At 43.0% G+C, this 27759-nt stretch overlaps 1 protein-coding gene across 3 annotated transcripts in view; it reads right to left on the bottom strand.

The window, feature by feature from the left end:
* Nucleotides 1–15831: 15831 nt before the first annotated feature.
* The window catches only part of ZNF652 (zinc finger protein 652), a 66322-nt gene continuing 54394 nt past the window's right edge, over nucleotides 15832–27759 (bottom strand). For all 3 annotated transcript variants that reach the window (XM_061391446.1, XM_061391449.1, XM_061391447.1), the window contains one exon: nucleotides 15832–24908. In XM_061391446.1, coding sequence (XP_061247430.1) covers nucleotides 24397–24908 — 512 coding nt within the window. In that variant the 3' untranslated portion in view covers nucleotides 15832–24396. The remainder of the gene's footprint in view (nucleotides 24909–27759) is intronic.

The following is a 27759-nucleotide window of genomic DNA, read 5'->3' as shown; positions in this document are numbered from 1 at the left end:
AACACCATCTCATCTCACACTGTGATGACAGACCTCAAAATGCTTTCAGATGACTAATCTATGCCCACAGCGGGGGTGAGGGGAGCGGGAAGAGGCATGTCTAATCTCCAGATCTCTGTCATGCCGGTGTACATGATATATACATGTATTTTCCCAGACTGCTGCATCGGTGTCCCAGAGGTGACTTCTGGGGTTACCTCTCAGAGAGGTAACTTGTCGGAGACCAGCTGGGTTGGAGCACTTGGATCGAGCGTGCTTGCTCTGAGGGTTTAAGGATCCTGGGTCTTCCACCTCTCTGTGCCTCTCAGGCATTGGGGCCCAACCTCTGAAGTGAGGTTGGGGTCATCATAGACTCTGACAATAAGGAAGCTATCTTCAAGATTACATTGGGGCAATTCCATAATTATTTATTTGTTATCGAGTACCTAGAAACATGAGATGATCAAGACAATTCTCTTCCTTCAAAAGCTCACAGTAGGCCCATACACAGAGGAAGTGGTGCTTGAACTGGGTTTTGAAGGATGGACAGTTGGCCCAGAAAGGCAGGTTGTGATAGAGGCTGGAGTTAGGACCTGTTTTCTAGGCTGGCGCTCTTTATATATATGGTCACTGCTTCTGTCATCATTTAAACAAATTATTTAAAAATATTTTAATTGATTTATTTCATTATTTATTTGGCTGCACTGAGTCTTAGCTGAGGCATGCAGGATTTTCTATCTTTGTTGCAGCATATGGGATCTTCTTTTATTCGTAATTTTTATTTATTCATTTAGTTATTAGTTTGGGCGGCACTGGGTCTTCGTTGCTGCACACGGGCTTTCTCTAGTTGCAGCGAGGGGGGCCACTCTTCATTGCGGTGCATGGGCTTCTCGTTGCCCTGGCTTCTCTTGTTGTGGCTCAGAGGCGCTAGGCCTACAGGCTTCAGTGGTTGTAGTGTGCAGGCTCACTAGCTGCGGCTCGTGGGCTCTAGTTGTGGTGCATGGGCTTAATTGTCCCGTGGCTGTGGAATCTTCCCAGACCAGGAACTAAGCCAGTGTGCCCTGCACTGGCAGGTAGAATCTGAACCACTGGACCACCATGAAGGTTCTTCTTTTCTTTTAGTTGCAGCATGTGGAATCTTTAGTTGCAGTATTCGAACTCTTAGTTGTGGCCTGTGGGATCTAGTTCCCAGAAGGCCTCCTGCAATGAGAGTGTGGAGTCTTAGCTATTGGGCCATCAGGGAAGTCTTTGTTTCTATCATCTTGAGATGACTTGCTAGGGAAGCTGGAGACCTCAATTCCTAGCAGCCTGAAAAGGGACACCCATGCAGCAGTCTGGGAAAGGCCCTTCTTATGTTCAGCCTTGATCCAGTATCCATCAGAAGACCAGAGGTGTCTGGGCAGTAGAGGGAGGAAATAAGAGACAGCCTCACAGATTCACTGTGCTAGGCAGCAGCAGTGGAGATTTGAAGCCTTCAAAACCTTGGCATCTCTTAGAGGGAAACCATGGTCAGGTTGTTCCATTTTTCCTAGGCAAAGAAAGGAGAGGTAGTTTCCATTTCTCTTTCCACTCATAGGCACCACAAGGATAACCTGCTGAATCTGAGCATTTGATTCTTGATTATCTGACTGTGGCTTATCCACTAGTAAAGAAGCTATTTCCTAGACCCCTGGGTCCCTGCCTTCTGGCATGGGTGTTCAAAGGATGCAAATATCTTAGCATAAGACAAACCCAACTCAGAATGGCAACATGCCTCATTAAACACATGCTTATAGAATGAATATCTAATAAAAATGAAGTTGGAACCTGTTGCTGTTTTGGATTAGTCTCTATATTCCTTCCTCTCCTTTAAAATATGAATGAATTAGAATTTTCATATTATTTTGAAAAACTGAAATGAGAGAAATACCAAGGTAACAGAGCACGGTGCATGCAGGCCATAGCTCACAGCCATTCCTGAGCATCATCACTCACCCTGTTACTAGGCAACTGGTCCTGCTCAGTCATTGGTCAGTGCCTCAAATGGGCCCCACCCACTGGCAATCAACAGTCAAGAAATGACAGTGAGGAGATTCAGATAACAGTAGAGTGGTGGTTGTGAGGTGGAAAGTAAAGTAAGAGGCAGATCCCGGCCTTCTGCCAAGGCCCTCCTGCTCACCTGGGCCAGTGGCTGAGCTGGGGGGCCCAGAGAACAAGCTTGGGACTGTGTCCTACAGGGACACAGGGCTCTGTGTCCAGAGCCCTCACCAAGGCCACCTACTAGCCTTGGCCCAGGCCTTGAGGCAGCAGTGAACCTCTCCCCCATCCTTGTCTCTACAACCTAATAGCAGTGGCAGTCTGCCTGGGTTGCAGTCTGTGGGACCTTGTCTCCCCGCCTTTGGGCGGCATGAGGAGCCTGAGGGCCAGTTGGGTTGGGCGCCTGCCTCCTTCAGCAATGACAACTGGGTAGGGTCTGGGGACCTGGCCCCGAGGAAGCTGCCAGCTGAGAGCTGCCTCCTCTTAACCAGGATGGGGATCTCGGAGGGTAAAAGTTGTGCCTTGGGACCTGGCCCTTTCTTGTCAGGACAGAGAATAATATTCATTTGGTAGAGATTTACAGGTACTTGATTTGGTAGAGATTTACATCGTTATTTGACCATGACCTGACTTCAGGAACAAAGGATCTGATACCAAGAAATTTGCAACAATTAATTACACCCCTCCCTCACTTTTTGCTTTTAAAAGGGCTATGATGAAAGCTTTCAATAACTTTGGGGTTGTTAAGGCATGAGCCACCCATCTCCTTGCATGGCCCTATAATAAACCTTTCTGTGATCCAAACTCCAACATTTTAGCATTATTTGGCCTTACTGTGCATTGGGCACACTCACCTGCATTGTTTGGTAACATTAACATGCAAGTGGAAGGATGAGAAAGGAGTGCTCCATTGTGGTTCTGGAACTGACCTTCCAAGGATCAGTTCTGCCATGAACTTGCAATGTGGCCTTGATTGGTCACTTCTCTCCAGAAGTCAGTTTCCTCACCTATAGAATGGGGGCAGATACTCCAGGGACTATGAAACATGGAGTTTAGTCCTAGAAAGCTCAGACTCCTGAAACTGAAACCTGTCTGACTTTATCCCCCATCACATGGAAATGTCTCCTGGTGACTGTCCTGCGCATCAGTCTAGAACACAAGAGTAAAAGTGGAGGGTGAGAGTCTGAGTCTGGGGCCCAGGCCTGGGTGAGCACACAGCAGGGGAGCTCAGGGCCAGGCAGAGGGGCCCATGTGACCGTAAGAGGGCTGGTCTGAAGGGAGGTAGAGGTGGAGGCAGAGGGGCTGGAGATGGTTCGGCCCGTTGCTTGTTAGGAGGCCTTGATGGATCCTGCTCTCCTGTCATTCTCACAACACGTGATTCAACTGATGGGGCAGCTCTCAGGATTCTCTAGAATGGGTCCTCGAATATGGTGGAGTTTTCAGATGCTCCACCGTTGGTCTCCTGAGCTGAAGTCCCCAGCTCTCTCCTTGACCCTTCCGTAGGGTCTGGTAACTTGGATCATAAAGAGATGGAAAAAAACAAATCCTTTGACAAGGGCTCTGTTCTTTCACTGAAGACAGCCAGTATGGTCTTCATAGGCCCAACCCAAACATGTCACATCACCCCCAAGGACATCATTCTATTCATTCTGCTTGTGGTGCAGACCTGGACAGAAACATGTGGCTCCCTGAGGGCGAGGAAGGTAAATAAAAGGGTCTTAATTTGGTAACTAGCTAATGTCTGAAGTTCTAACTTTATAGCTTTCCAGGGTGAGCACTATTTTGTGGTCTGAGATTGTCTGGAATATTATTTGCTAACCCAAGCCACCGTCATTTGCCTAAGCCTGCATGCATTCCTGTTCTTTAAAAGTTCTGCTGCTCCATGCCCGCACTGGGCTGGCGTTTTCCCAGTGAGTTCCCTGATTTTAACCCTCCACTGGGTTGGCCTACGGTAATGAATGTCCTTTCATGGGCCCAGCATGAGATGAAGACAAACCCAGTTGTGAAATCAGAGCATCAGTCAAGGCAGATCAGTGGCTTCCTAAACTGATTTTTACAAAGTCACAATCGGAAAGCAAGAAAAGTAATTTTCAAATGCTGAATCCTGACTGTTCTCATTTTTTGGTTCAATATTCCTGACTCCAGAGGAGCATCTCTCATTACTCTGACTGGTCAACTTCTCATTCCTCTGCTTCTGACCCCTTTCAGGGCTTGATCTGGTCACTTCACACATGAGGGGCTGTGGGGGGTCATGCATTCATCCTGCGGGGTCACCTGTCTTCACCCCAACTTCAGCACCTGCCCATTTCCTCAAGGGGGAGACTTTTCAATGAAAGTCTTCTTTGGATGAATGTGCCTGCACCCCCTCAGACTGGCCACACTCTCTGGTTACCGTTTCTATCATCCACTGATAACATTGCCAAATGCGATTTGCCACCATCTGTGATTATTAGCCTGGAGAGTTATGATCCTGAATAGTTTTCTTCTTCCTTGGTCTTGTCTTTAACATCAAATCTGTATTAATGGATACCACAGCAGGTGCTTGGGACAGGTGAGCTGTGGACTTATGAGTTCCCTGGAAACTGGTGATTTGGGAGCCAGAGGCTTTCTGTCCACTCGCATGCTTTTTTTTTTTTCAAGTAAGCCCTCAGATAGTGATGCTGGTACAGGCCTTAAATCAGCCAGGGCTCTACCAGAGAGACAGAACCAGTAGGAGATATATCTGTGTCTACCTATGGCTTTAGAGACTTATTGCAAGGAACTGGCTTATACAATTGTGGGGCTAGCTAGACATGTCCATGATTTATTAGACAGATCAGCAGTCTAGAACTCTTAGGCAGGGGCTGATGCTGCAGTCCACAACGGAATATCTTCTTCCTTAGGGAAACCTCACTGTTGCTCTTAAGGCATGGTAGTGGTTTAGTCGCTAAGCTGTGTCTGACTCTTGTGACCCCGTGGACTGTAGCCCTCTGTCCATGGGATTTCCCAGGCAAGAATACTGGAGTGGGTTGCCTTTCCTTTCTCCAGGTGACCTTTCTGAACCAGGGATCGAACCTGGGTCTCCTGTAGTGCAGGCAGATTCTTTACTGACTGAGTCATCAAGGAAGCCTTGATTAGATGCTACTGCTACTGCTACTGCTAAGTCACTTCAGTCGTGTTTGACTCTCTGCGACCCCAGAGATGGCAGCCCACCTGGCTCCACCGTCCCCGGGACTCTCCAGGCAAGAACACTGGAGTGGGTTGCCATTTCCTTCTCCAATGCATGAAAGCGAAAAGTGAAAGTGAAGTCACTCAGTTGTGTCTGACTCCTAGCGACCCCATGGACCGCAGCCCACCAGGCTCCTCTGTCCATGGGATTTTCCAGGCAAGAGTACTGGAGTGGGGTGCCATTGCCTTCTCCGTGATTAGATGAGGCCCATTCAAATTATTGAAAAGACTCTCCCTAGAGTCAATAGATGTTAACTATCATAACAGCAAAACCTAGATTGAATTGGTGTTTCACTGAATAAGGGTGCAATAGCCTAGTCTAGTTGATGCAGTCCCTGTTAACTTCCCTGTGGCAGGAAAGGCAAACACATAACCAGAATATGTGTTGATTCCAGTCAAGATTAATTGCTGCTGCATCCAGAGTAGAAGGGATCCAGGGTGGCCAACCTGTTATCAAACGGCTAGTTGATTTCTTTGAGGAATGGCAGTGCTGGATCTGTACCACGGCATTGGCCTCTTAGAAGTAGGTTGGTTGGCAGTAACCAGAAGAATCTTGGTGAGTGGGAGTCCATGCTAGTTGGACCAGTTACAATTTCTATTCCCTGCTCTCATGGATCTCCATTCATGTACCCACTGGGTGAGCACTGGATTGATCAGTGTTAATGGTTAATGTCAACTGGCCCAACCATTCGTTCTACTTGGCATGTAGAGTGTAGACATGGTGGATGTCTGGGATAGTCCTTAATGTGTATTGTGAAGATCTTCACACTTCCCACCCATTCTCTTAGGTCCATCTGCATATCTCTTTACCATGCTTCTTTGTTCCTGATCATCCAAACTTTATTTCTCAAGCCCCTGAACAACTAGTCAGACCATTTTCGCCTATGCGTGTCTCTGGCATATTCTTACCGCAGGCTGCTCCTTTTTCCACATGCAATGGATGTTGGCATGCGTGGCCAAAGCTCTGCCCATGGAGGATTCTCCTTCATTGCTCTTCCTCAGGATGACCCAGAGAGGGTGGCAATGTAACAGTAATCTATCCCAGAGTGTGTCCAGCAAGCCAAACCCTCTGTGAACCAAGCTTTTCCTTCAGATGATCCTAGAGGACCCTCACCCCCCACTCCGTGTATCCACCACACATGGATAACTGGAGGAGAAGCGCCCATGTGGTGGGAGACATGGGGGTTTGGGCCGCGCTTGTGTGGCTTATTGGTGTGTTTTACTTGTGCCCTCTGTCTTTGCTCAAGTTCAACCCTGAATATATTCCTTATGTCTTAAAGTGCTGCTCAGCCCACTGACCTTGTGCGCTGGTGAACCTGACAGACTTGAGCTCATGATGGGAAGTTCTGGCTGCACGAACACTGATAGCTGAGCCCAGGTGTTCTGTGTATACCAGGGTTCAGTGGCATTCCAGGTAGCTGTTTTGCAAAAAATGTTTAATGACCTTATGCAAATAGATCTGCTCCAGATCCCATAAGCAAAGTGTTAGTCATTCAGTTGTGTCCAACTCTTTGCGACCTCATGGACTGTAGCCCGCCAGGCTTCTCTGTCCATGGGATTTTTCCAGGCAAGAAGACCCCATGTCTATGTAATTCTCCTATTTGGGCTTGCTATAAACGCCACATAATTTCACAGATACCTCTAACGCCACAGTTGTATGGCCCTAAGGTGTGAAGTGGTAGGCCCGCTTGCACCATGGCCTGGACCTGCTGAAGAACTCTTTTAAACTCTGGACCCCACTCAAGTTGGCATCCTTTTGTGCCACCATTTATATGAATTGAAGCCAAGTATGGAAAGATGCCTCCAGAACCCACTGAAGCCTACCAGGCATTATACTTCTTTAAGTTGGAAGGTGCAGGATGAAACGATTTGTCCTTTATTATGGATGCCCTAGGGGGCTTCCCAAGTGGTGCTAGTGATAAAGAACCCACCTGCCAATGGAGGAGACGTAAGAGACACAGGTTTGATCCTTGGGTCAGGGAAGATCCCCTGGAGGGGGCATGGCAACCCACTCCAGTATCTTTGCCTGGAGAATCCCATGGACAGAGGAGCCTGATGGGCTATAGTCCATGGGGTCGAAAAGAGTCAGACACGACTGAAGCTACTTAGCATGCACGCATGAATGACCTAGATCACTGGACCCCTAAACATTTCACTGATGTGGCAGGCCCTGGAATTTTAAGGATAATTTTCTACTCTCTAGAGCACACGTGTCTTAGCAAAGCCTACAAAATACTTGCCACTTCTTGGCCCTGCAGTCTGATTAATAATGTCATCAATGTAATGTATCAATGTAATGTATCAATGTGATGCTTTTCAGGATGTCCAGTCGTGTCCCTTTGGACTATATTATATCAGAGGCAGGAGAGAGGACACAGATGGAGGGAATAAGGCTATAAAAGGCTATAAAATATACTTTTATCCATCTAAAGTGGATGTAAATTTTTTTCTGCTTCTCTTTGACCGGCATAGCCATTCACTAGGTCAATGGCCATAAACCATGTATTAACACTTGAGGCTGTATTAATTACCTTTAGGAAAGATACCAAGTCTGGCACAGCAGTTTCAATGGAGCTACCATTTGTTGAGTTTGCAGTGAAGCCTGTTTTAATCCCTGAAGCCCAGTCTGTTTTTTTGCAAAGGCCAGACTGGTGAATTTAGCGAGGATATAATGGAGATTGTCATTCCTGCCATGTTCTATTAATCATCTCTGTAACTCTTTGCAGATCAGCTACCCTGCCCCCCAAATCTGACACGGCCACTCATTATAATTGAATCCACCTTGCCTCTGATGTTTAAGTGCTACCATCTGCTTCCATTATGTAAGGATCCTAGCATCCCCATTGCTATTAGGAAGTCTAGTTCTGCACCATCAGCTCTAGTCAGCAGAGGACAGACACATGGAGCTTCTCAGCCATGGTCTCCCTCTCACCAGAGATTTCTAATTCCTCTGGTAAAAGGCATGAGCTCCAGGTCCTCCTGTGGAATACAGTTATCTGTTGAATGTTCTAGCTCTTCATTGTATGTTCCACTCAAGCATGCCTACTTCTTTGAGCCTCCCACAGCAATTTCAGCTTATCTACTTCTCTCGGTGTAGGCCGTTTTCTCTCCGCATTTCCAACAGCCATCCTAGCAGCAGTATATTAGCACCATCTCCTGTGGAATCTTTGCTAGGGTCCATTTGCAGAATGCTCCCATATCAATAAACTGTCATTTATTCAACCTTACACCACTCTATATCTCTTGATCTTGATCATAATACTGTCCTGGGTTCTGTCAGTACATGCTGGCTAGGTCCTACAACTTCTGAATATAGAGTCTGAATCAGTCAGAGTCCAATCAGGAGTCAGAAACCACATTGTAATTTGGACATGGAAACTTTAATATGTAGAATAATGAAGTATAATAGGGAACAGGAATGATAAATGATTGGCTAGTAAAAAAAAACAAAGAGAACTGAGAAGAGTATAAAGCAGCAAACTTTATATGTTGCTGTTGGGATGGAGCAGTCAGGAAGAGGCCAGCCCAGGGCTGAGATCCAGATCTTGTTTAGAGGATATAGTCATGACTCTCAGGATGGCAGAGAAGTCACTGTGGTGCTGAGCAAGTGGAGCAGGAAATTGGCCCTGCAGACTCACCAAATCCATCCTCCAGGCTGCCTGGCTCAGTCCACTATGAAACTTTCTGATGGGAGTGTGGGAAAGGCTGCTGGCCGCTGGGTGCTGCTGACTGTCCTGCACCAAGACTGGACATGGAAGCTGCCCGTGCTGCAGAAGCTGGGAGCTGGAGAAGCTGCAGGAACCTGCCAGAAGTGGCACACGAGACCTAGGAAGGAAAGCCCCTTGCTCCTGCAAAGGTTCTCCATAGCCCTCTAGTGCTGAAGCTTAGCATCATGCCAGCTGCCAAAGAAGAAACATTTAAAGGGCTCAGATCCACTCCTACAGAGCAGGCAGTGAAGGGTATTTCCGGAACTAAGAGGCAAAAATTGACAACTGGCACAACTCTTCTCTTCCTTTGGCAAGGCCAGCATTTCCCTGGTTAGGTTATGTTGTGACTTGATCCTAGTTATTGGTCTGGTAGCCAGGAGGAGAGATGGAATAGACCCAGAGAGGTGTGCATTATAGCAAGGCAGAGGTCTCTGCATCCTTTTTAAGCAAGAGGGGGATATTAGTTTCTTCCAGGAAGGGATGAGGTGTTTCTGCAGTGCTAGAGGGTTCAGGGAGACCTGGGATTCCTCGGCCCAGATGTCCCCATTACATCTCTTCCCAACCAGACCCCTGGACTTGTCATAGTAGACAATGGATGAGAATTCATTGGATGAGAATGCAATGGATGAGAATTCAACTTGACCTGGAATTCTGCTACTCTTACATTTACAAACTGGACCTGATCTTCATCTCTTCTCCTTTCTGACTGCAGAAGATGAGGATCTGTCCTTATATGCTGCCAAGGCAGTTAGTTTTCTATTGCTGTGTAACAGAAGACCGCAAAGAGTTGCTTTAAAAAACATCCACTTAGTGTCATGCAGTTATGTGGTTTAGGCGTCTGGGCAGACTGGACTAGGTTCTGCTCAGGGTGTCAGGTCAGCTGTGCCATAGTATATAACATAAATATGGGGGTAGAATCTCATCATATTAACAGGTTCCAAGGATTAGGGCATAGAATCTTGGGAGGCCATTTTTAGAATTCTGCCTTCTATAGTCTATCCTGTGGTCCCCAAAGATTCACATTCCTCCTAAATGCAAAATATACTCAACTCCTTCCAAAGTTCCCAAGGGTCTCATCCTATTACAGCATCAATTCAAAGTCTAAAATCTCATCTAAATAACATCATCTCAAAAGTACAAAGTTTTATCATCTAAATCAGGTGCAGATGAATCTACTGAGTGTAACCCACTAAGTACAGCTCCTGGGCACAATTCTCCATCTATTGACCCATGAAACTAAAGAAATAACAGGCTCTGGTTCGAAAAGCAGGAAATGTCATCAGTCCAAAGCAGTCATTAAATCTAATCAAGCAAGCTCTTAGATTTCAAGGTTTGGAACAACTGGCTCTTGACTCTGCCGTTGGGGCTCTTGGATCCCCTATTCTTCATTTTTCATGAAAGATAGCACATGTTTTCAGCTGAGATGTTTTATCAGCCTGCTTCTTGCCAGTGAAATTTGGGGGACCCAAAAACCTTCTTTCATTTTCCACTCTCTTTCCCTGTGGGTATAAATTTCTTGAGAACCTTGTGGGCTATGCATTGATTGCACAGGGATTAACCAAACATCTAATGAGACAAAAGTCTCTCCCATACATCTTTCTGGAATAATCCCTTCTCTACATTTGGCTTCTGCTGAGAAGGCTAAGGAGCAATAACCCCTAAGCTTCCTACAGGACCCCTGGTTTGCTTGAGATCTATGACAATGACAGAGACTGAACTGTGTCCTCCCAAAACTCATCCTTGAAATCCTACCTCCCAGTACCTTAGAATGTGATTTTATCTGGAAATAGGGTTACTGCCGAGGTAACTAGTTAAGATGAGGTCAACCTGGAATAGGTGGACCCTTAATCCAATATGACTGGTATCCTTATAAAAAGGGGAAATACACACACACACACACACACACGGAGATGCAATGAGAAGATGGAAGCAGAGATCAGGATGATGCTTCTACAAGCCATGAACTCCAGAGATTGCTAGCAACCTCCGAGAAGCTAGAGAGAGGCATAGAATAGACGGTCAGTCTTCAGAAGGAACCAACCCTGCTGGTACCTCAATCTCAGGAACTGTGAGACAATACATTATTGTCATTTAAGCTACCAAGTTTGTGGTACTTCACTGCAGCACCCCAGCAAACTAGTACAACCCCTGATCTCTGGTGACTGGCTCGTGAATCTTTCTGAAGTTTCAGCAAAAAGTTTTACAGCCACATATCAGGGCTTTTCTTTAGGCCAGTTTTTGGCAGCCATTTGGCTTCCTTGGTGGCTCAGATGGTAAAGAATCTGCCTGCAATGTGGGAGACCTGGGTTCCATCCCTGGGTTGGGAAGACCCCCTGGAGAAGGGAAAAGTTACCGACTCCAGTATTCTGGCCTGGAGAATTCCATGGACTGTACAGTCCATGGGGTCCCAAAGAGTTGGACACGACTGAGCAACTTTCACTTTCTGTATTTTACTATCTTTTGCAATCTCGATAGGCTGAGAATTTGCCAAATCATTGTCTCCATTCTCTTTCAACAATTCTTCCCTTAATTTCTTTCTCTCCTCTTGTATTTTACTATCATTAGCAAAAAGAAACCAGGCTTTGCCTAGAGAATTTCGGCTATGTATCTACATTCCTTGCTTGTAAGTTCTGTTTTCCACATAACTGCCGGACACAGTTCTGCTAAGTTTTCTGCCACTACATAACAAGAATTATCCTCTCTCCAGTTCCAATAACATATTCCTCACTTCTGTCTGTGCCCTGCCAGCATCTTGTTTATGTTTCTATTAATGATTTGTTCATGGAGATTGAGGCTTTCTCTAAGGCAGTTTAGGATCTCTAAATTTTCCTCATGTTCTTTTGACCTGCAGCATCTTGAATGTACATATTTCTACTAAGAGTGGGTTCAAGGCAATCTAGGTCTTTTCTGTCATGTCCCTCAAAATTCTCCTGGCCTCTACCCGCTGCCCAGTTCCAAAGCCATTTCTACCTTTTTAGGTATTTGTTTTGGTACCCTGCTTCCAGGTACCACATGTTTTAACCTTCTATTGCTGAATATCACAAACTGGGGTGGGGGGCGGTGCTTGAAACAACACAAGGCCCTTGGCTTTCACACTTGTCTTCAGTTGGTCATTAAGCACCCTCAGCCATTCATTATCTTACTCCAATGCGTCAATGGCATTCGCCAGTAGCCTTCAGATTCCCGTCTTTAGAGTTAGTACTTATTCCACCTCTAAAAGCCTGTGCCATCAACAACCGCACCCCTCAACCGCCATGCCCAGTGCATCCCCTTCTGCAGGGTCATCACTAGTGACAGTTTGAACAGTTGTCCCACCTATCACTAGTGATCGTGTCTTCATTACCAGCTGCCCAGCAAGGGGCCAAAATCCCATTTTTGACTCTGCTTCCCTGAGCCAATCCTAGTACCAACTGTATTAGGTCAGGTCCCGATAAAACTTGGAAAGTCTTCAAGGAAGAAGGACTGGACAGAGGTCAAGTTGGGCAGAGTTGAACTGTGATGCATTCACTGCAAAGACCTCAGCTGATCTCACAGGAGGTCAGGAGAGGGCAGCTCTTTAAAACTCCTGCCCCCTGAGGCAGTAAGTCCGGGTCTTTATACCTCTGCACCAACCAGTCACTGGAAGTGGGCTGCCCTTGGGGAAGGGAGGAGGTGTGACTTTGGGGGAGGTGGCTGTCTTCAGCTGAGAGCAATCCTGGAGAGAGACTCAGAAGCTGAGGCACAAAGGCTTTGGAGTGACTGGGAGAATGAGTGCCTGGACCTTGAAGCGGTGGCAGTGGGGTGGCAGAGGGTGCTTCAGGGGTAGATTTTGGAAAAGCACACCACAACATCTACTGCAATTATTGCTTTCTGTATCTGCTAATAGGTAACATTTATACTTTGTATTAATTCTTTATTGTTGCACAAATTACTCCCAAACTTAAAACAAGAAACATATCATCATTTCTTGGTCATGAATCTGAGCTCAGCCTAGACAGGTGTCTCTGGCTCAGGATCACCAAGCTACTGGCCTGGGCTAAGTCAATTCCAGACTGTACTGTGCTGGACAGCCCACTTCCAAGCTCACTGATGTGGCTGTTGGCAGGCCTCAGAAGATCACTTCCAAGTTCACTCACGTGGTTGTTGGCAGGCTTCCGTTCCTGGGCAAGTCATCCATAGGCTGCCTTAAGCGTTTTCACGACACAGCAGCTGGTGATTAAAGAGGGAGAGACTACGACCAGGAGTCTTTTTTCTTTGCTCCCAAGTCTTCTTGTAACTAATCTTGGAAGTGAAGCTGCATCACTTCTGTCATATTCAATTCCTTAGAAGCAAGTTTCTGAATCCAGCCCAACTAAAGGGGAGAGGATTGCATGGGGTGGAAATATCAGGAGGTGAGGGTCACTGGGGCCGCCTGGCACAAATACTGCCTGGCAAACATTGAGTGAGCATTTTACCTGCCTGGTTTTATTTAATCCTCACAGTGAACTTAAGGGAGCTGCTATTAATATCTTCCTTTGCAGATGTGGAAATAGGCACAGAGTGGTTAGATAACTTGCCCAAAGCCATACAAGAGACTGTCAGAGGAGAGAAAAAAGAGTCCAGTTTTGCAGACACACACAAGTCTATGTGTTTCTAATTCTTATAGTCTCCATTAATAACAACTCAGGAAAGTCAAAATTGTCGCAAAGATCAAAGCTAGATTGGGGGCTACCAGCTTTAGGTACAGGGGCTGGGAGTGAGAGGTACCAATCAGAGGGGTCTAAACCCAGGCAATTCCTAACTCAGGAAGCTCAGGAAAAAGGCTGAGGACAGAGGAGGCAGGCCAGAAGTCTGGGTAGAGGGGAATTTTGAACTGGTTATGTTCTTGATGAAATCAGCTATGGACATGAGGAAATCCCTCCTTCCTTTGCAAGTTTATAGTTGCTGAGTAGGGACTAGAGATAGAAGTAGCAGGGTTACAAGTGAGCTACAACTATCACTCAGTCATGCCCCCCAGAGTTCTTACATAATGGACTGTGCAAAGTTATAAGCTTTTAATTGTTAGACTTAAGTTTTAACTGTTAGACTTAAATCTTAGGGCTTTTCCAAGTTATCTTATTGCTGTATAACAAACCACCCCGAATTTTAGTGGTTTCTAACAAAAATAATTTCTAGTGATTCTCTGAGTGGGCTGGGCAGTTATTCTGCTGGCATCACCTGGGCTCTTAAGCAGGTGTTTAGTTAGTGTTAGCTGAGCTGAAGGGTCTGTGATGCCCTCACCCACAGGCCTGGAATCTTGACAGGGACACCTGGGACGTCTGTCTCCAGCAGTTCCTGTCAGTCAGTGGTCTTACCTGAGTTACTTCAGTCACGTCCCAAGGAACAAAGGCGGCGGCTGCACTAGGCTCCAGAACCACAATATCACTTCCTCACGTTCTATTGCTCAAAGAAGTCATGAGACCAGCCCAGGTTCAAGGCAGTTGAGAATGGCCACTAAGTTCCTACTGGGAGCTTGGTGGAGAGAGGGGCAAGGCCAAGACTACAGAAAGGTATGGACACAGGAGGCATGGCTCATCAAGGATCACTAGTATTACCATTTACCATGGAGACCTTGACACTGCAATAAAGTAGTTCTAGCTACCTGGGTACAGGCAGCAGGTTAGAGGCCCCATAAGATAGGACCGCAGTGTGCCCAAGACTGACCTGTCTTCACTGCAGGGCACTGGAATAAGCAATGGCTAATCTGTGCCAGGAGCTTCAGAGTCTGGACCCGATCAGAAATAGAAACATGTTAAGACTTAAGATGTTGGAAGACCCAGTTAAAATAACCAGATTCTACATGACATTGAATTCAGGCTGCTGTTGGGATAAAATAATACACATACACATAAACCCTGCTTTAGGATTCTTCAAACTGCAGGCAGAACTTAGTGGGTCTTAAAATTAATTTTGTAGTTCAAGGTCAGCATTTAAAAAATAGAAAATATCAAAGTGGATATTTTTCTTGAATTTTTAATTCACTTATACAAACTCATCAATATATATATTGATGAGAAACAGCCAACTAATGAGAGAATACATTTCTTACTATGGGCCGCAGGCAAAGTTTGAAAGTCACTGATTTGGTATATACTGGGGTCAGGGGCTATCTACTTTATATTCATGAAAAAAGTATGTTAACATCAGTATTTAGAGTTACAAAATGATAGAAAATAAGAATGTCAATTCTCTGATTTGGGCAGTTATGTTCCATTCTAAAAGGTTTTAAACAAAAGGAACATTGAACAAGGTTTCCTTTCTGTATGGTTAACTCCCACAGTGGAATTCTTAATCTGAATCAAACAGGGTGCATCCTGAGCTGAAAGGCTCCTGGCAGAAAATGGTTGCTCCTCCAGTGGCTACAGTAACAGCTCATGTGTTGGAGAATTATTTACTTGCTTGTTGTCGGGTTTCCTCCCCTGGAACACAGGCTCCACGAGAGCAGAGACTGTCTTGTTTACGGTGGAACCCCCAGTGGGCAGATCAGTGCCCAATACGTGTTGAGCACTCCATAAACATTTGTGGAGCAGACAAACGAGTGCATGAATGAATGGCGAAGTACCTCATCCAAGTACCACATTTATAATCATTGCTTTTCACTGAATGTGCTTTGTAAGCGCTTTCCATCTGGCTTCTTTTTCTTCAGACTGATCAGAACCCAATCATGAACCCTTTTTTCAAACACTGTTTTCTAGGACAGGTTCAGATTATTGCTCAGTAGACAGAGTAGTGTTACTGAAACCAATCAGCACTGAGCCAGGCAGCAGAGAAAAGAGAGAACTAATCACTCTAACTTTGGCCAGCAGCCGTGAAAACATGCTACTTTTCATACAGAGGTCAGCAGGATTCGTGGGCTGCCAGAGTGTTATGAAGACTGTCAACTGAGCATACGGAAGAAATGAACTGAAGGAAGACACACAGTGGATATGGCTACTTTTTTTTTTTTTTACTGTGAACATTAGCATTAAATTGGTTACCGTACACATCCAAAGGCCCAGCATCTTGGAAATATCATGAAATGGCACATCTTGTACCAGAGTCTCACAAGAATAAAATAGACAATGCTACATCAAGTGGTTAAAAATACACAAAAAAGTAGTTTTAACAGTCTATAAATTTTTATACTTAAAATCATGATTGAGTTGAAATAAAAAAAAAAAGTGCATTTCAATTGCTAAAAAAATAATATTGGTACAGTTAACACAAGGGGGATAATCAGTACATTGAGGGATCTGACAGGATGCTGGAATACAGAGGACTCCGGGAAGCTGGGCACGTTTGGAGATGCGGGAGGGAAGCGTGGCTCCCCCTCACCATGGTTCCCTGGGGCCGAGCAGCTCTCCCTCCCCAGTGTCTTTCCCATCTTACGAGACCCTGTCCCATTACCTGTCACCTCCCCAACTGAAGACTCCTCTAAACTTCTTTGCAGCATGAGAGGTACCTGCCCTATATGAGTCCAACTTGACCTTCAACTGCACCCTCACAGAGGTAGGAGAGGGACACTGCCCTCTTCTGGACTTGACACAAGTACCCCAGCCACATGGCCTTAATCCTTATGACCTAGCAGGCAGAACAGGGACCAAGCAGCTTCTGTTTCGTCAAACTCCTTTGGACAAATGTTCAACATTCAACAACAAGCTCTGTAAACCTAACGCTGAACAATTCCTGGCAAGCAAACTGGATTTTTTCTTTAAGAAATGAGGAAAAGTGCAAGTGATTTCAGTACTGTCAGGGAAAACAAAAATAAAGACAAACAAGTTACCCCTGGCCCCGTTACCTAAACCGATCACAGCTTCAGTTCTCTTTTTCATCAAATGGAGTTACAAGCAGACGCCTCTGTCTACCTATATTGCTCAGGGTCAGATTTGGCTGGGGAAGAAGGGCCAGGCAGACACCTGTTTGGAAGGCCATTTCAGATGCAAATGCCTCCCAGTTCTACAGGCTAAATAGTTAGGGTCTGGGGTTTGCTCTTGGTTGATAACTGACCTGCTTCTTGTGAGGAAGACACCACTATAAGCACAAACAAACCTTGTGATCAGAGAGCTGATGAGGATTAGGAGCCCGAAGACAAATAACTGACACAGAGGAAACATGAGCTGAACTCTAACTGGGTGGAGTGGATGCCATAGCAGACCTCCCACAGGTCAGGATGCAGAGCTGACCCCAGTGACTTGCTCTCTGCTATAATGGACATGTGCTTGGAGCAGAGAAGGTAAGAAGCCTTTCCTCATTCCTACTCGTTATCCCTGCCGCTCTTCTTCTCAGAGACATGATGGCTCTATACTGGTGGTGGGATTTGGGAGGAAGAAGTAAGGAGGGTGACCTTCCTACTTTGCATTTAGCACAAGACAGATCCCTCAAGGGAAGGTTCTGGCTTTTAGTTCAGATGCCTGACCCCCAAGGACACCTGACCCACACATCAACCTTTGTTTCCATAAGGCTGAGCACTTAGTAATATGGGGAAACGTCTTAAAAACCAAGATCTGAAAACAAATATGGAGCCAAGAAAGAATATTCTGTAAGAGACTTAAAAGTGGGATGTTGCTTTAGAAGGTGAGAATAGAGAAGCTCAAGTGTTTTGTTGCTCCCTTGTGGACAAAGCCAGTACTGCTGGTGGAGCAGAAGCACGCTGCCCATGTCAAGAAAAGAGGGAAAGGCATACTCAAAACTTGCAGAAGATTGAGAATTCCTCTGAGGCTGCATACGTATGGTTGGGGATACAATTCTAGCAGGAAACACCAAAATTATGCCACCTACTTTCTTCCTTTTTCACTTTTGGAAAAAGTCTCAGGAGTTGAATGACCAAGCATAGAAAATGTATTTCCAGGTCAGGTTAGAGATTCTAAGAGAATAAAGTATTTCCCCATGAGCTTTCAAATGCAGTTAAACATAGCCTCTAGTCCTATGCAGAATGTGAGTTGGAGTCTCTGGCCTTGCAATCACACGGTCCCTTTCCACCCGTAAAAGGCAGGTAAGAAGGAAGCTGTGTTTGTCAAGGGAGCTGGATATTTAGAAACACCTGGACTCTCTGGCACATCCACTACAGAGACAGGCTCTTTGGTTGACCAAACCCAACAACACAAGTACCAGACTTCCTTCCAACTTTGGAAGGAAAACTCAGCTCCTACCCCTTCTTGCCCTGTCCCCCAAATCATTTTCAAGTAATTTGTAACATCCCTGATCTCACCAGGGAAGCTCAGATAGTGTGAAACCAGAAAGTGGAGGCGACACTTCTCCGGGGCAAAGACCCTTTGATACCTGTGCCAAATGTCTCATACAGACATGGACATGAAACAGGTCAACAGTCTGTCTCAGGGATGCGGCTTCTCAGTGTGAGCCCCCCATCACTCCCACTGCTGTACTGCCTGAGAGTCCCAGGAGAAAAGCCAGAAATACAAAGCGGTTGCTTTCAGTAGAAAGTTACCACATAAAAGAGGCAAACTTCTAGGGCAATAATGGGGACTACCAAGGCATATATTAAAGTAAAAAGATTTAAAACAACAAGAAACTGTTGTTACTTATTTCTGTAGAAATCAACTTTTTGCATTTTGTAAACTAGTATTCCCATTCCAAATACCCATGGAAATCTTCTAATGTCTAGAATGTATTCATTATCAAACCTAAGCATTCTCACAATTTTGCACTATCCCATCAATAACATACTGTCACCAGATAAAAAGCAGTAAGAATTTATTAACAGCTGCCTTCTTAGACTCCCACTTCCTGTGGTTATTAGTTAGTCTTGAAAACCTGAGTATTAGAACTATTAACTTTAAGGAAAGAGACATGACATTTCAAGTCAGAAAGGAAAGATTTTGACTAAGGCCAACATACTCAACTCAACAGCCTTCTTTTACTCTGATTTCCTCATTTGAAAGAACTGAATTTGTTTTCAGTTTTAGAGGAGAACTGAAAGGGAGCAAGAGACCTGTACACAGCACAAACCACAGTGCTGACCGTGAAAGGTGAGCCAATGACGAAAATGTTTTTATCAGTAAGGTGCTCATATCACATGGAGAATACAAGGAAACCTCCTTTTTATTACATCCTTCATATATTACGTATCCACAATATTTTAAAAATTAATTAGATGAGAACAAGCAGAAGAGAAACTAACTGGAAGTTTTTGAGGGATAGGATAAAAGAGGCCGATCAAAAATCAGTAAGGGACTTCTGATAAACCCAGAGAGCAATTTGAAATTAGACTAAAATAAAATTATGAGTACAACCTTGCAAAATGTTTCTAGAAGAGAGAGAGAGCACATAGAAAGAGGGTATAGCAACAGCAGCATTCACGATCCCTTACTCAGAAAGGGGAGGCATTCAGGAAGACTAAGATGAGAAAAAGATGTTTGGAAGAGATACTTAGTGACCTTTAATTTGAAAGGACCATCTGGTTTCTGGTGAAAGAAAAACACATGAGGAGTAAGATAAGGATAAAATATTTCATCATTAGAGATGTAATACATGAAGAAACAAGATATAAATAAAAGTTTAAAGTGTAATCTAAATGGGGGAACAAAACAGAAATGCATAAAAAATTCACACCCAAGGTTTCAGCGAGCTGGTAGAGACAAATCAACTGGAATATAGGTGAGTTCCAACAGTCATGGAGGATGAAATAATCAGAGGTAGGATTCAGATCAGGAAAAGAATGTTCCAGGATGCTGGCTTTTTGAAGGCACTCAAGAACAGAGTGAGAGAGACTGAAGCTGCAGCGAGAGAGATTAGAGAGATGTACACTCACTAACCTGTCATAAGAAAATTAAAAACAACTCCGGAAACATTGTGACAATACATATATTATCAAGTTATACACAGAGTTTAACAAGGTAGAAATCCACTTTGTAAGTAGTTTCTGACAACAGTATAGCTTCTACCTAGGGGATAAGGAAGAGAAGTTTGTTTTCTGGATATGCGATTCTGCAAATGATAAATGGTATATTATCTAATTCTTTAAACAAAAGTACCGAGTTACAGCTTCAAAGCTGGGACAATCAAGGAGTGTGATTTTCCTTTGAATATTGCAAAACCTATCCTCTAAGACAAAAAGATCTGATCACAAAGTCTATAAAAAGTCCAGAGAGTATAAAAGTACAGAACTATGAAAGTAGATATCTTGATGGCAACTTTTATGGCTTCCATAGAAAGTCTAGAGAGGATCTCTGGTTTGCTTTATCGAGGTAGTGTCCAGGGTTGGAAGGTCATTGTCATTTGTCACAAATGCTACAGATGACAGAAGCACGTTAGCTAGGGTGTTGCTAGTACATAATAATGCCAGTATCTCTTAATGGCTAATGACCTTTCATTCCTGAAAAGGAAAAAAAAAAAAAAAGATCTTTTGGGAAATTTCCTATCTTGGTTCAGGCAAAGGAAAATTAAAACCCAATATTTACTTGCTCAATTGTAATAGTCTGAAGGAATCCAAGTGGGTTGATTTTTCTAATGGGACATAGTTCATAAAATGTAATTTATCCCTAAATGTAATTTATCCCTTTTTCATCAAATACTTCTCATACAGTCTGGAACAGCATCAAAATGTTCATCATGTTGGTCAGCAACATAATAATAATAAAAGTTGTCTCTTCTATACAGTAGCTCAAACAGAAGGATTTCTCTAACTTTAGTTTTTCTCTCTTTTTTTCAAACATTAAAATCCCACCCACCATTCTGTATTTCACTAACTGAAATCTTTAAGATGTGGTAAATACACACACACATACATATATATATACACACACATCTGTAATGAATTTCTATGTCTGCTTGATTTTCTTAAAATTTAAAATTTCCAGTGAAATAAAAATTAAGCTAAACAAGCATATCCATTCAACAAACATAAAAACTGAAAAAAAAAGTCAAGAAATAGAAAATCAAAAGTTTACAAGCATCTCTTCAGAGTATTTTGCCTTTAGAATACAAGGGACAATCAACCATATATAGAGAGTGTATATAGGGAACATTCTAACCACAATGAAAATTTCCTTCCAATCAATGTTGGTTTAAGAAAGATGGTATGACTATGGCAATGTCCATGCTCAGTCATTAATTTAGAACAGAAAATGTAAATGGTAGACTGTAAAAGTATATGTAACTGATCTGTAAAGGCTACTGTGACCTATGTAGGAAAGTTTTATGTGGAGACTTCCCTGCCTGCTAAAAATAGGAATCAAATCACAAATATACATGGAAAGGAAGCCACATGCTTTAAACTGTTCATCTGATTTTCTTCATTCAAATGTAAAAGTCTAACTCTGTGTAAGCCTGCCCCTCTCGATTTGAGAAAGCAGCAAGCAGCCTTTCACTAAGGCTAAGGAAGAGTTTATATTTGAATGACAAATCTACGTGAAAGAATAGAAAAATGTAAAAAGAAAATTAAAAAGCAGTATCAACTCAAGCTGGGATTTCTAAGTAAGTCTTAATTCTAGCAATGGTACAAGCCTTTGAAGACAGGAAAATTTAAGTCATGAAAAGCAGCCTCAATTTGATATCTATATGATGCTGAAATGTGGCCTTTGTTGTCTTTAAAATTTAAGTACAGAGAAGGGCTGAGAACTCAAACTCCTCCAGAGTTCTTTTTTTCATAAACAGGTAACAAATAGGTAATAATTTCTGAAGAAGTCACAGGGTGCTGTACCATAGGTGAGAGGGAACACGCCACACAACTGTTATCTTAGTAAAGGATCCCATCAAATGTTTAACCCTGAGTTCGAGTCTTAAGCATGTTAAACCTGATGCACATATATGTTTAAGGCTTCATCCTGCAGTTCTTCTATTCAGAAACATTGTTATGAATATTCTTAATGCATTTCATTAGGCATATGTAATCTGACACTGATGAGCAGCCAATATATTCTGAGCAGTTTTCCTGAAGACCACAAACCCCAAATCAGGGAAGGTATACTTAACTAGGGGAAAAATTTGAGTTTCCAGATTGTTCCATAATATATTTCACTAAGAAACTGTATTGTGTGACAATGCTCATTTTTTAAAGAAGATAATCCTTTTTTTTTTTGCTTCTATTAAGGGTGGTAGTGATTTTCTGCTTAGTATTGGTTTTCCTACGTAGCAGATGTTTTATGGCTATATTCACTTGAATGAAAAAAGAAATATGACTAACTGGATTTTCCAGTGTGTAATTTATAGTACACCTCATAAAATGGTTGATTCTGTAAGTCTCCAGTTAGAATTCAGAACTGCAGCCCAATACTGTAAATTTATTTAGAATAAAATAACCAATTAATTAAGCTCAATTTACATCTTAAAAATCATTTTAATATTGTAAGCTTGGACATGAAAAAATGGTTATGTCCACACAAAGGTGTATACCCACAAATTGTCATGGAATGCCAAGGAAATTGTGGAAGTAAAGGGAGGCAGCCACCAAAGATAGAACAGTCATAAATTAACTTTTCTTATTGGTTTGGGTACTTGAGTGGTCAAAGAATGTATACAAACATTTAAAACAGCATTCTTTAGAAGTTACATCCAAAAATAGGGAGAAAAATATGATACTGAAGATACTTTTCTGCCTCACTTCCAAATTTTCCTATGCTCACCATAGAAGATAAAGGCGATAATCAGAAAGAAAAAAATCTGGAAGTATTAAACCAAAAAGCTAGCAGAGAATACAGCATTTTAAAAATAGGGACTTAACCTCAATGGAGAGTTCCAGTTTTTCCTACCACAGAGCTAATAAGCCAGAAAAGTGCTGCAAATATTTCTGCACACTTAATGTTAAAAATAAAAATAAATAAAAGTCAGGGTTCTGAGTCACGCAAAGATTTAAAAACCCGAGGAAAGAAAAATGAAGAAATTTCAAGATTAAAAAAAACTGAGGAAGGGAGAGAGAGAGAGAGTAGACTTTGTGCTGGAACTCAGTTCACTGACATGAAAAATTACAAAACTTTTAGCTATACTGAGTCTGGATAAATGTGATCAGTTAAAAGTAATCTGGTAGCCCTTCTGCTCAGCCTTTTCTATAATGAACCCCTGACTGACCATGCTCTTTAGAAGTTGCCCAAACTCTTCCAAACCTGCCCCAAATGAGAGACTGGCTCTTCTTATCACCAAGAAGACTGCTACCAGGTAATTACTTGCAGAGGACAGGGCAGCAAAATGTCACTTTCTTCCCCTCACTACAATTTTAACTGTGTTGAACAGCTTGAAGTTGTGACTATATCCATTGATACAAGAGACATTTTAGAAGTCATAACCCATTTGTGTTCTTATCCAAATTTCTCAGCCACTATTAGCAACATCATGTTTTGATTTTAATGTACTGTTTTATCTTTCCACAACAATTCTAGAAAAACAAGCAACCTCAAAATAAGCAGAGTAGCAAGAGACTTCAATCTATCATCCCACAAAGGTTGAACCTGAACACAGTTCTGAGGGAAGTGAGACGTGGCTGAGATGAAACAGCCTCCCCAACTTCCTCCTCTTGATGGTGAACAGCTTGACTCAGATTTTCAAAACAGGCCAGCTTCAGGTGACTTCCCTGGAAAAGGCTCAACCCCCTGCAAATCATTCCATTTAACACACTAAACTGAACCAAACGGAACATGGAGGATAGAGCATGTCCGTAAGCCTAACAGACCCCCCAAGTGTTAAGCAGAGATTAAAAAACTACCAAGGACTTAGGTCAAGTTCTGAAAGCTAAACCTCATTTTTTGCAGTAACTTGGTCTGGAGACCCTCTGAGATACATCTACTTTCTGAAGCACCTTTGAGTTGTACGGATGTAAGAATAACTTTGAACTATAGAAGTTATATGCATCTTTAAGAATCACATTTTGATGATTATAAAAATTTTTTCTATTTTACAACATAGGTCCAGCTACACTGAAAAAATTACACCGCTTATTGAAATACATTTCGTTTTAGAAACAGACTACTAAAGAAGTCTATACAAAAACTCTAAAATAATTTCTGTAGTAAAATAAAGAGTGCATTAGGAGAGCTACACAAAGAAGAAATTTTCTGTCTTTCTCTATAATGCTTGATATACTGTGAAACACAGCTAGCTCAACTCTGAAGCCAGCACCAAAAGCTGAAAATAATTTGTTACGATACACAGTGATACAATTAATGCTCTGGATTAATCTCACAGCCTTCCCGATTAGTACAAAGGAAACCAGGCCTGTCCCCTCTTTGAGGAGAAGTCCAGGATATAAAAGCAAGCATACCTCATCAGCTGATATGAAATTATAAAATTCCACAAGTCTGAGTATTTGAAATTTATAAAGTCACCAGAAAATGCAAGCAAATTGGGCTTTACTTCGGTGGTTCCCTGGTTTAGATGACAGTTCCCTCCGTGAGCTCAAGGTCTTCTTGTTCACTCCCTCGGATGTGCTGATTCACCAAGACAATGACAAAGCTCTTGGTGGAGGCTGAGAGGCTGACAGCTACAGAAATGCTCACCAACCCCCTCTCTGCAAACTCAAACAGGGGCACGTAACTCGTGGAGAACACACTTAAGGAGATGGATGTTAGTGATGCTGTGCTGCACTGTTCTTCTCTGCCAGGTGCCGCAGAAACGTGTCCTCACCCTGGCCTCTGTTATTTAAAGGCTCACTCTTAAAGAGAGCTGGAGGTGGGGGCAGGTGAGGGACGGGGGGAATGGGAAGGTGGTGTGGGTGGTGAGGGTGAGCGTGGATGTGAAGGTGTGAGAAGGGGTGGGGGATGGGCCGAGGGGGCAGAGTGCCGACAGGGTTCATACTGACGGGAGGGGCGGGGGTCGTGGGGGTGTTCACCGCAGAAGGAACTGGGGTGGCTGGGGAGGTTGTGAGTGGGATCTGGACAGCAGGCGGCACGTTCACGGGGCTGGTCACCCGGAAGCACTTCTCCTTGTGGGCCTTAAGCATGTTGGAGAAGCGGAACCGCTGGCCGCACACGTCACACGGGTAGGGCTTCTCGCCTGTGTGAGTCCTACGGTGCCTCTTCATGTTGGGGCGGCTGGTGAAGCTTTTGCCACAGATTTCACAGATAAAGGGTTTCTCTCCTGAGATGAACACAGACACAAAGACATGATTAACACACTAGGCGGTAAGTATGTGCTCCAGCTACCCCTCATATTAAATAAGGTTACCACTCCTCTCCCTTACTGCATATTATATTCGGATAGTCATGAAAGAGTCCCCCAAAGTTGGGACTTCACAAAAAACAGCAGACACAACTAAAACTTATATACAACCTACCATCGGGGCTTGGGTAAAAGATTAAAAAAAAAAAAAAAAGGCATCTACAAAAGTGATCTCCCACATCCTACAGGAAGAAGTGGTCGGATGGCTTTCCTGTGCTCAAGAGGACCAAGCCCACAGATGAATCTCTGCCTTTAAGCTAGGCCAGCTGATCTGTAAGCAATTTCTGGCATTCCAACACAACGCAGGACTTTGCTGAAAATGTCCCATGGAGTAAATGAGTCTCCTTATGTCTCCTCGTTGCTAAGGCTTCGCATGTGGCTTACTTTTTGGTATTTGGGGAAATACTGGACTGACTCACCCTACAACATGGATTTCACAATGCAGTGTTTCTCTGCAGGCAGTTTTCCATCACATGGGACTGTCTGCACATCTGAAGAGCACTCAGTGGTCCTGGCTCCAGTTTACTAAATGCCCCCAAGAAATTCTGACCATCAAAAATGTCCCCATACCATTTCCAAATGCCCATGGGTGTGGGGAGGATTGACAGGCAGGCTGCCGTTCTTGGTGGAGAACATTTGGGATAGGGAGCCAAAAAGGAAACAAAACCCCATAATTCTAAGTGCACCTAGGGAGGAACTTGGGTTTGGGTTCTAAGGGATTAATTTTTAAGCTTTCCTTTGGACTTACTGCATAGTGGACTTACTGCTTATTCTATGCTGTTTGCCTGCCCCTCTCCCCAGGTCATAGGGGAGAAACAAAAATACGTGTCTGTGATCACTTCACCCAGAATGCTGTGGTACGGTGGGCAGTACCTGTACACATGTGCTTCAGTGACCATGTGCTTGTATTTGTCAATTCCTTCACCAATGCTCAGTGTATGTAGCTTCTATCTTTACTGTAGCTCCTGCTACAAGAGTTTGCTCTCACTTCAATCACTGCTCCCTTTCTTTCTAACAGATGTCCTTATTCTATTCAGTATAAATAAGATACTGCATATTGTTCTAATATGCAGTATTACTTACTTACTATGTTCTAATCACTTAACATCTCATTAACCTTTGGTGATCCTGACAGCCTTATGAGGGAGGTATGTTGTTATCCCTGTTTTACTGATGAGGAAATTAAGAAACTTGCTAGATTCTATGGCTAGCGGAGAGGCAGGATTTAAAATTCTGCAGAATGGCTCCAGACACAAAAACCACAGCACTTTATACCCCAATGCTTTGTGCATTCCTGCACACACAAAGGAATGTTATTTTCTTACTGTTTTCCTCCACTTTGAGACTTCTAACCCTTTGGCAAACACCTCTTTATCCATATTGCAGTCTTTACTTCTCTCTGCCTTTGAAAACGGAAATCTCCTGGTGCCCTCCCCTTCAATGGAAGCCAGAATTGCCCTCACTTCCTGAAGCCTGAATTGAACTGTCAGGACAGACCAGTCTTCTCCACTGTTACCAGTACTATCTGCTGACTAGAATATTTCTTTTATCTTCCTACCTTTCATTATTCAATCACTGCCACTCTTCACTGTGATTCACATTCATCTTTCTAGATACATTCTGTACCCATTTGCTTTCCTTCTTTTTAATCCATTTCCTCCAATTAAAAACTTAAAATTCTATGTTAAATGGAACTGATCAATTGTGATACACTTATCTAATGGAGGGTGTCATTAAAAACAATATTTTAAAAAGTATAGAAATGTAATTGTTAACATGAAAACCTATAATCTATTATCTATAGTCTATTAAATAAAACAAGCAAGTTATGAAAATGTATGTATGTGTTATCCACTTTTAATGAAAAATGCATATAGGAAAATATGGAAAAAAATACAACAAATGTTACAAGTGATTATCTTTAGATAATGGGTTTATGAGTGATTTTTATTCTTTTTTATGCCTATATGTACTTCCTGTTTTCTAAGATAAACATGATTCATTTGTATAATAAAATGTTTTAAAAGCACACCTATTTGATAACCTATTAATCCCCTTGACCCTTTCCTCCTTGACTCTCCAGAGTTAACATTCTTCATTCCCAACAGCCATATGGAACCAGAGCCAAAGGACCTAATCTTTGATTATTAATCTAATACATGCAAACACTCTCCATTTCACTAATCACTTTGTTGGTTCACTATACATTTTACTGACTGAAAGTTTACTAAATATATGGACTTCCTGTTATGTGTTCAAACCTGGCTCCAAAACTGGATTGCTCTAATCATCTCTCATTTGTAGTCTTCCAGGCTATAATGATTTGCTACAGATAGATCAAAAACTATTAGAATTGGTCTACCACAAATCCATGTATTCAAATTTAAATGAGTCCTTTTTACTACTTACTAATCTTTTATCCATTTCTTGAGGTCCTACCAAATTTTCCACATTTGCTGTTCGAGACATACACCCACAATTTCAACTAACTCTAACTCTCATTATTTATTAGGCCCAATCTTTTAACTGTGCTAATGACTGATGATAAAGTTTCCCTGAAACCTCAAGGCAAGATTACAATGAGGCTGAAACAAGGAAAAATAAAAATATAATACTTGAAATCAACCACCTGTACAATGTCCCATTTTAAGGAAATGCTAGTAAATGGGTGGCTGGAGGAGGTACTAACATCTAAGTCCATCAGGGTAACTAGAAACACATATATCAATACACCTTATGATGTGACCTGTTACATACAGATAAAGCTAAC

The sequence above is a fragment of the Bos javanicus genome, chromosome 19 (assembly GCF_032452875.1).
Source record: "Bos javanicus breed banteng chromosome 19, ARS-OSU_banteng_1.0, whole genome shotgun sequence".
NCBI classification, from domain to species: domain Eukaryota; kingdom Metazoa; phylum Chordata; class Mammalia; order Artiodactyla; family Bovidae; genus Bos; species Bos javanicus.
Note: the sequence above shows the minus strand (reverse complement) of the source record. Positions and strands in the feature narration are given on the sequence as shown.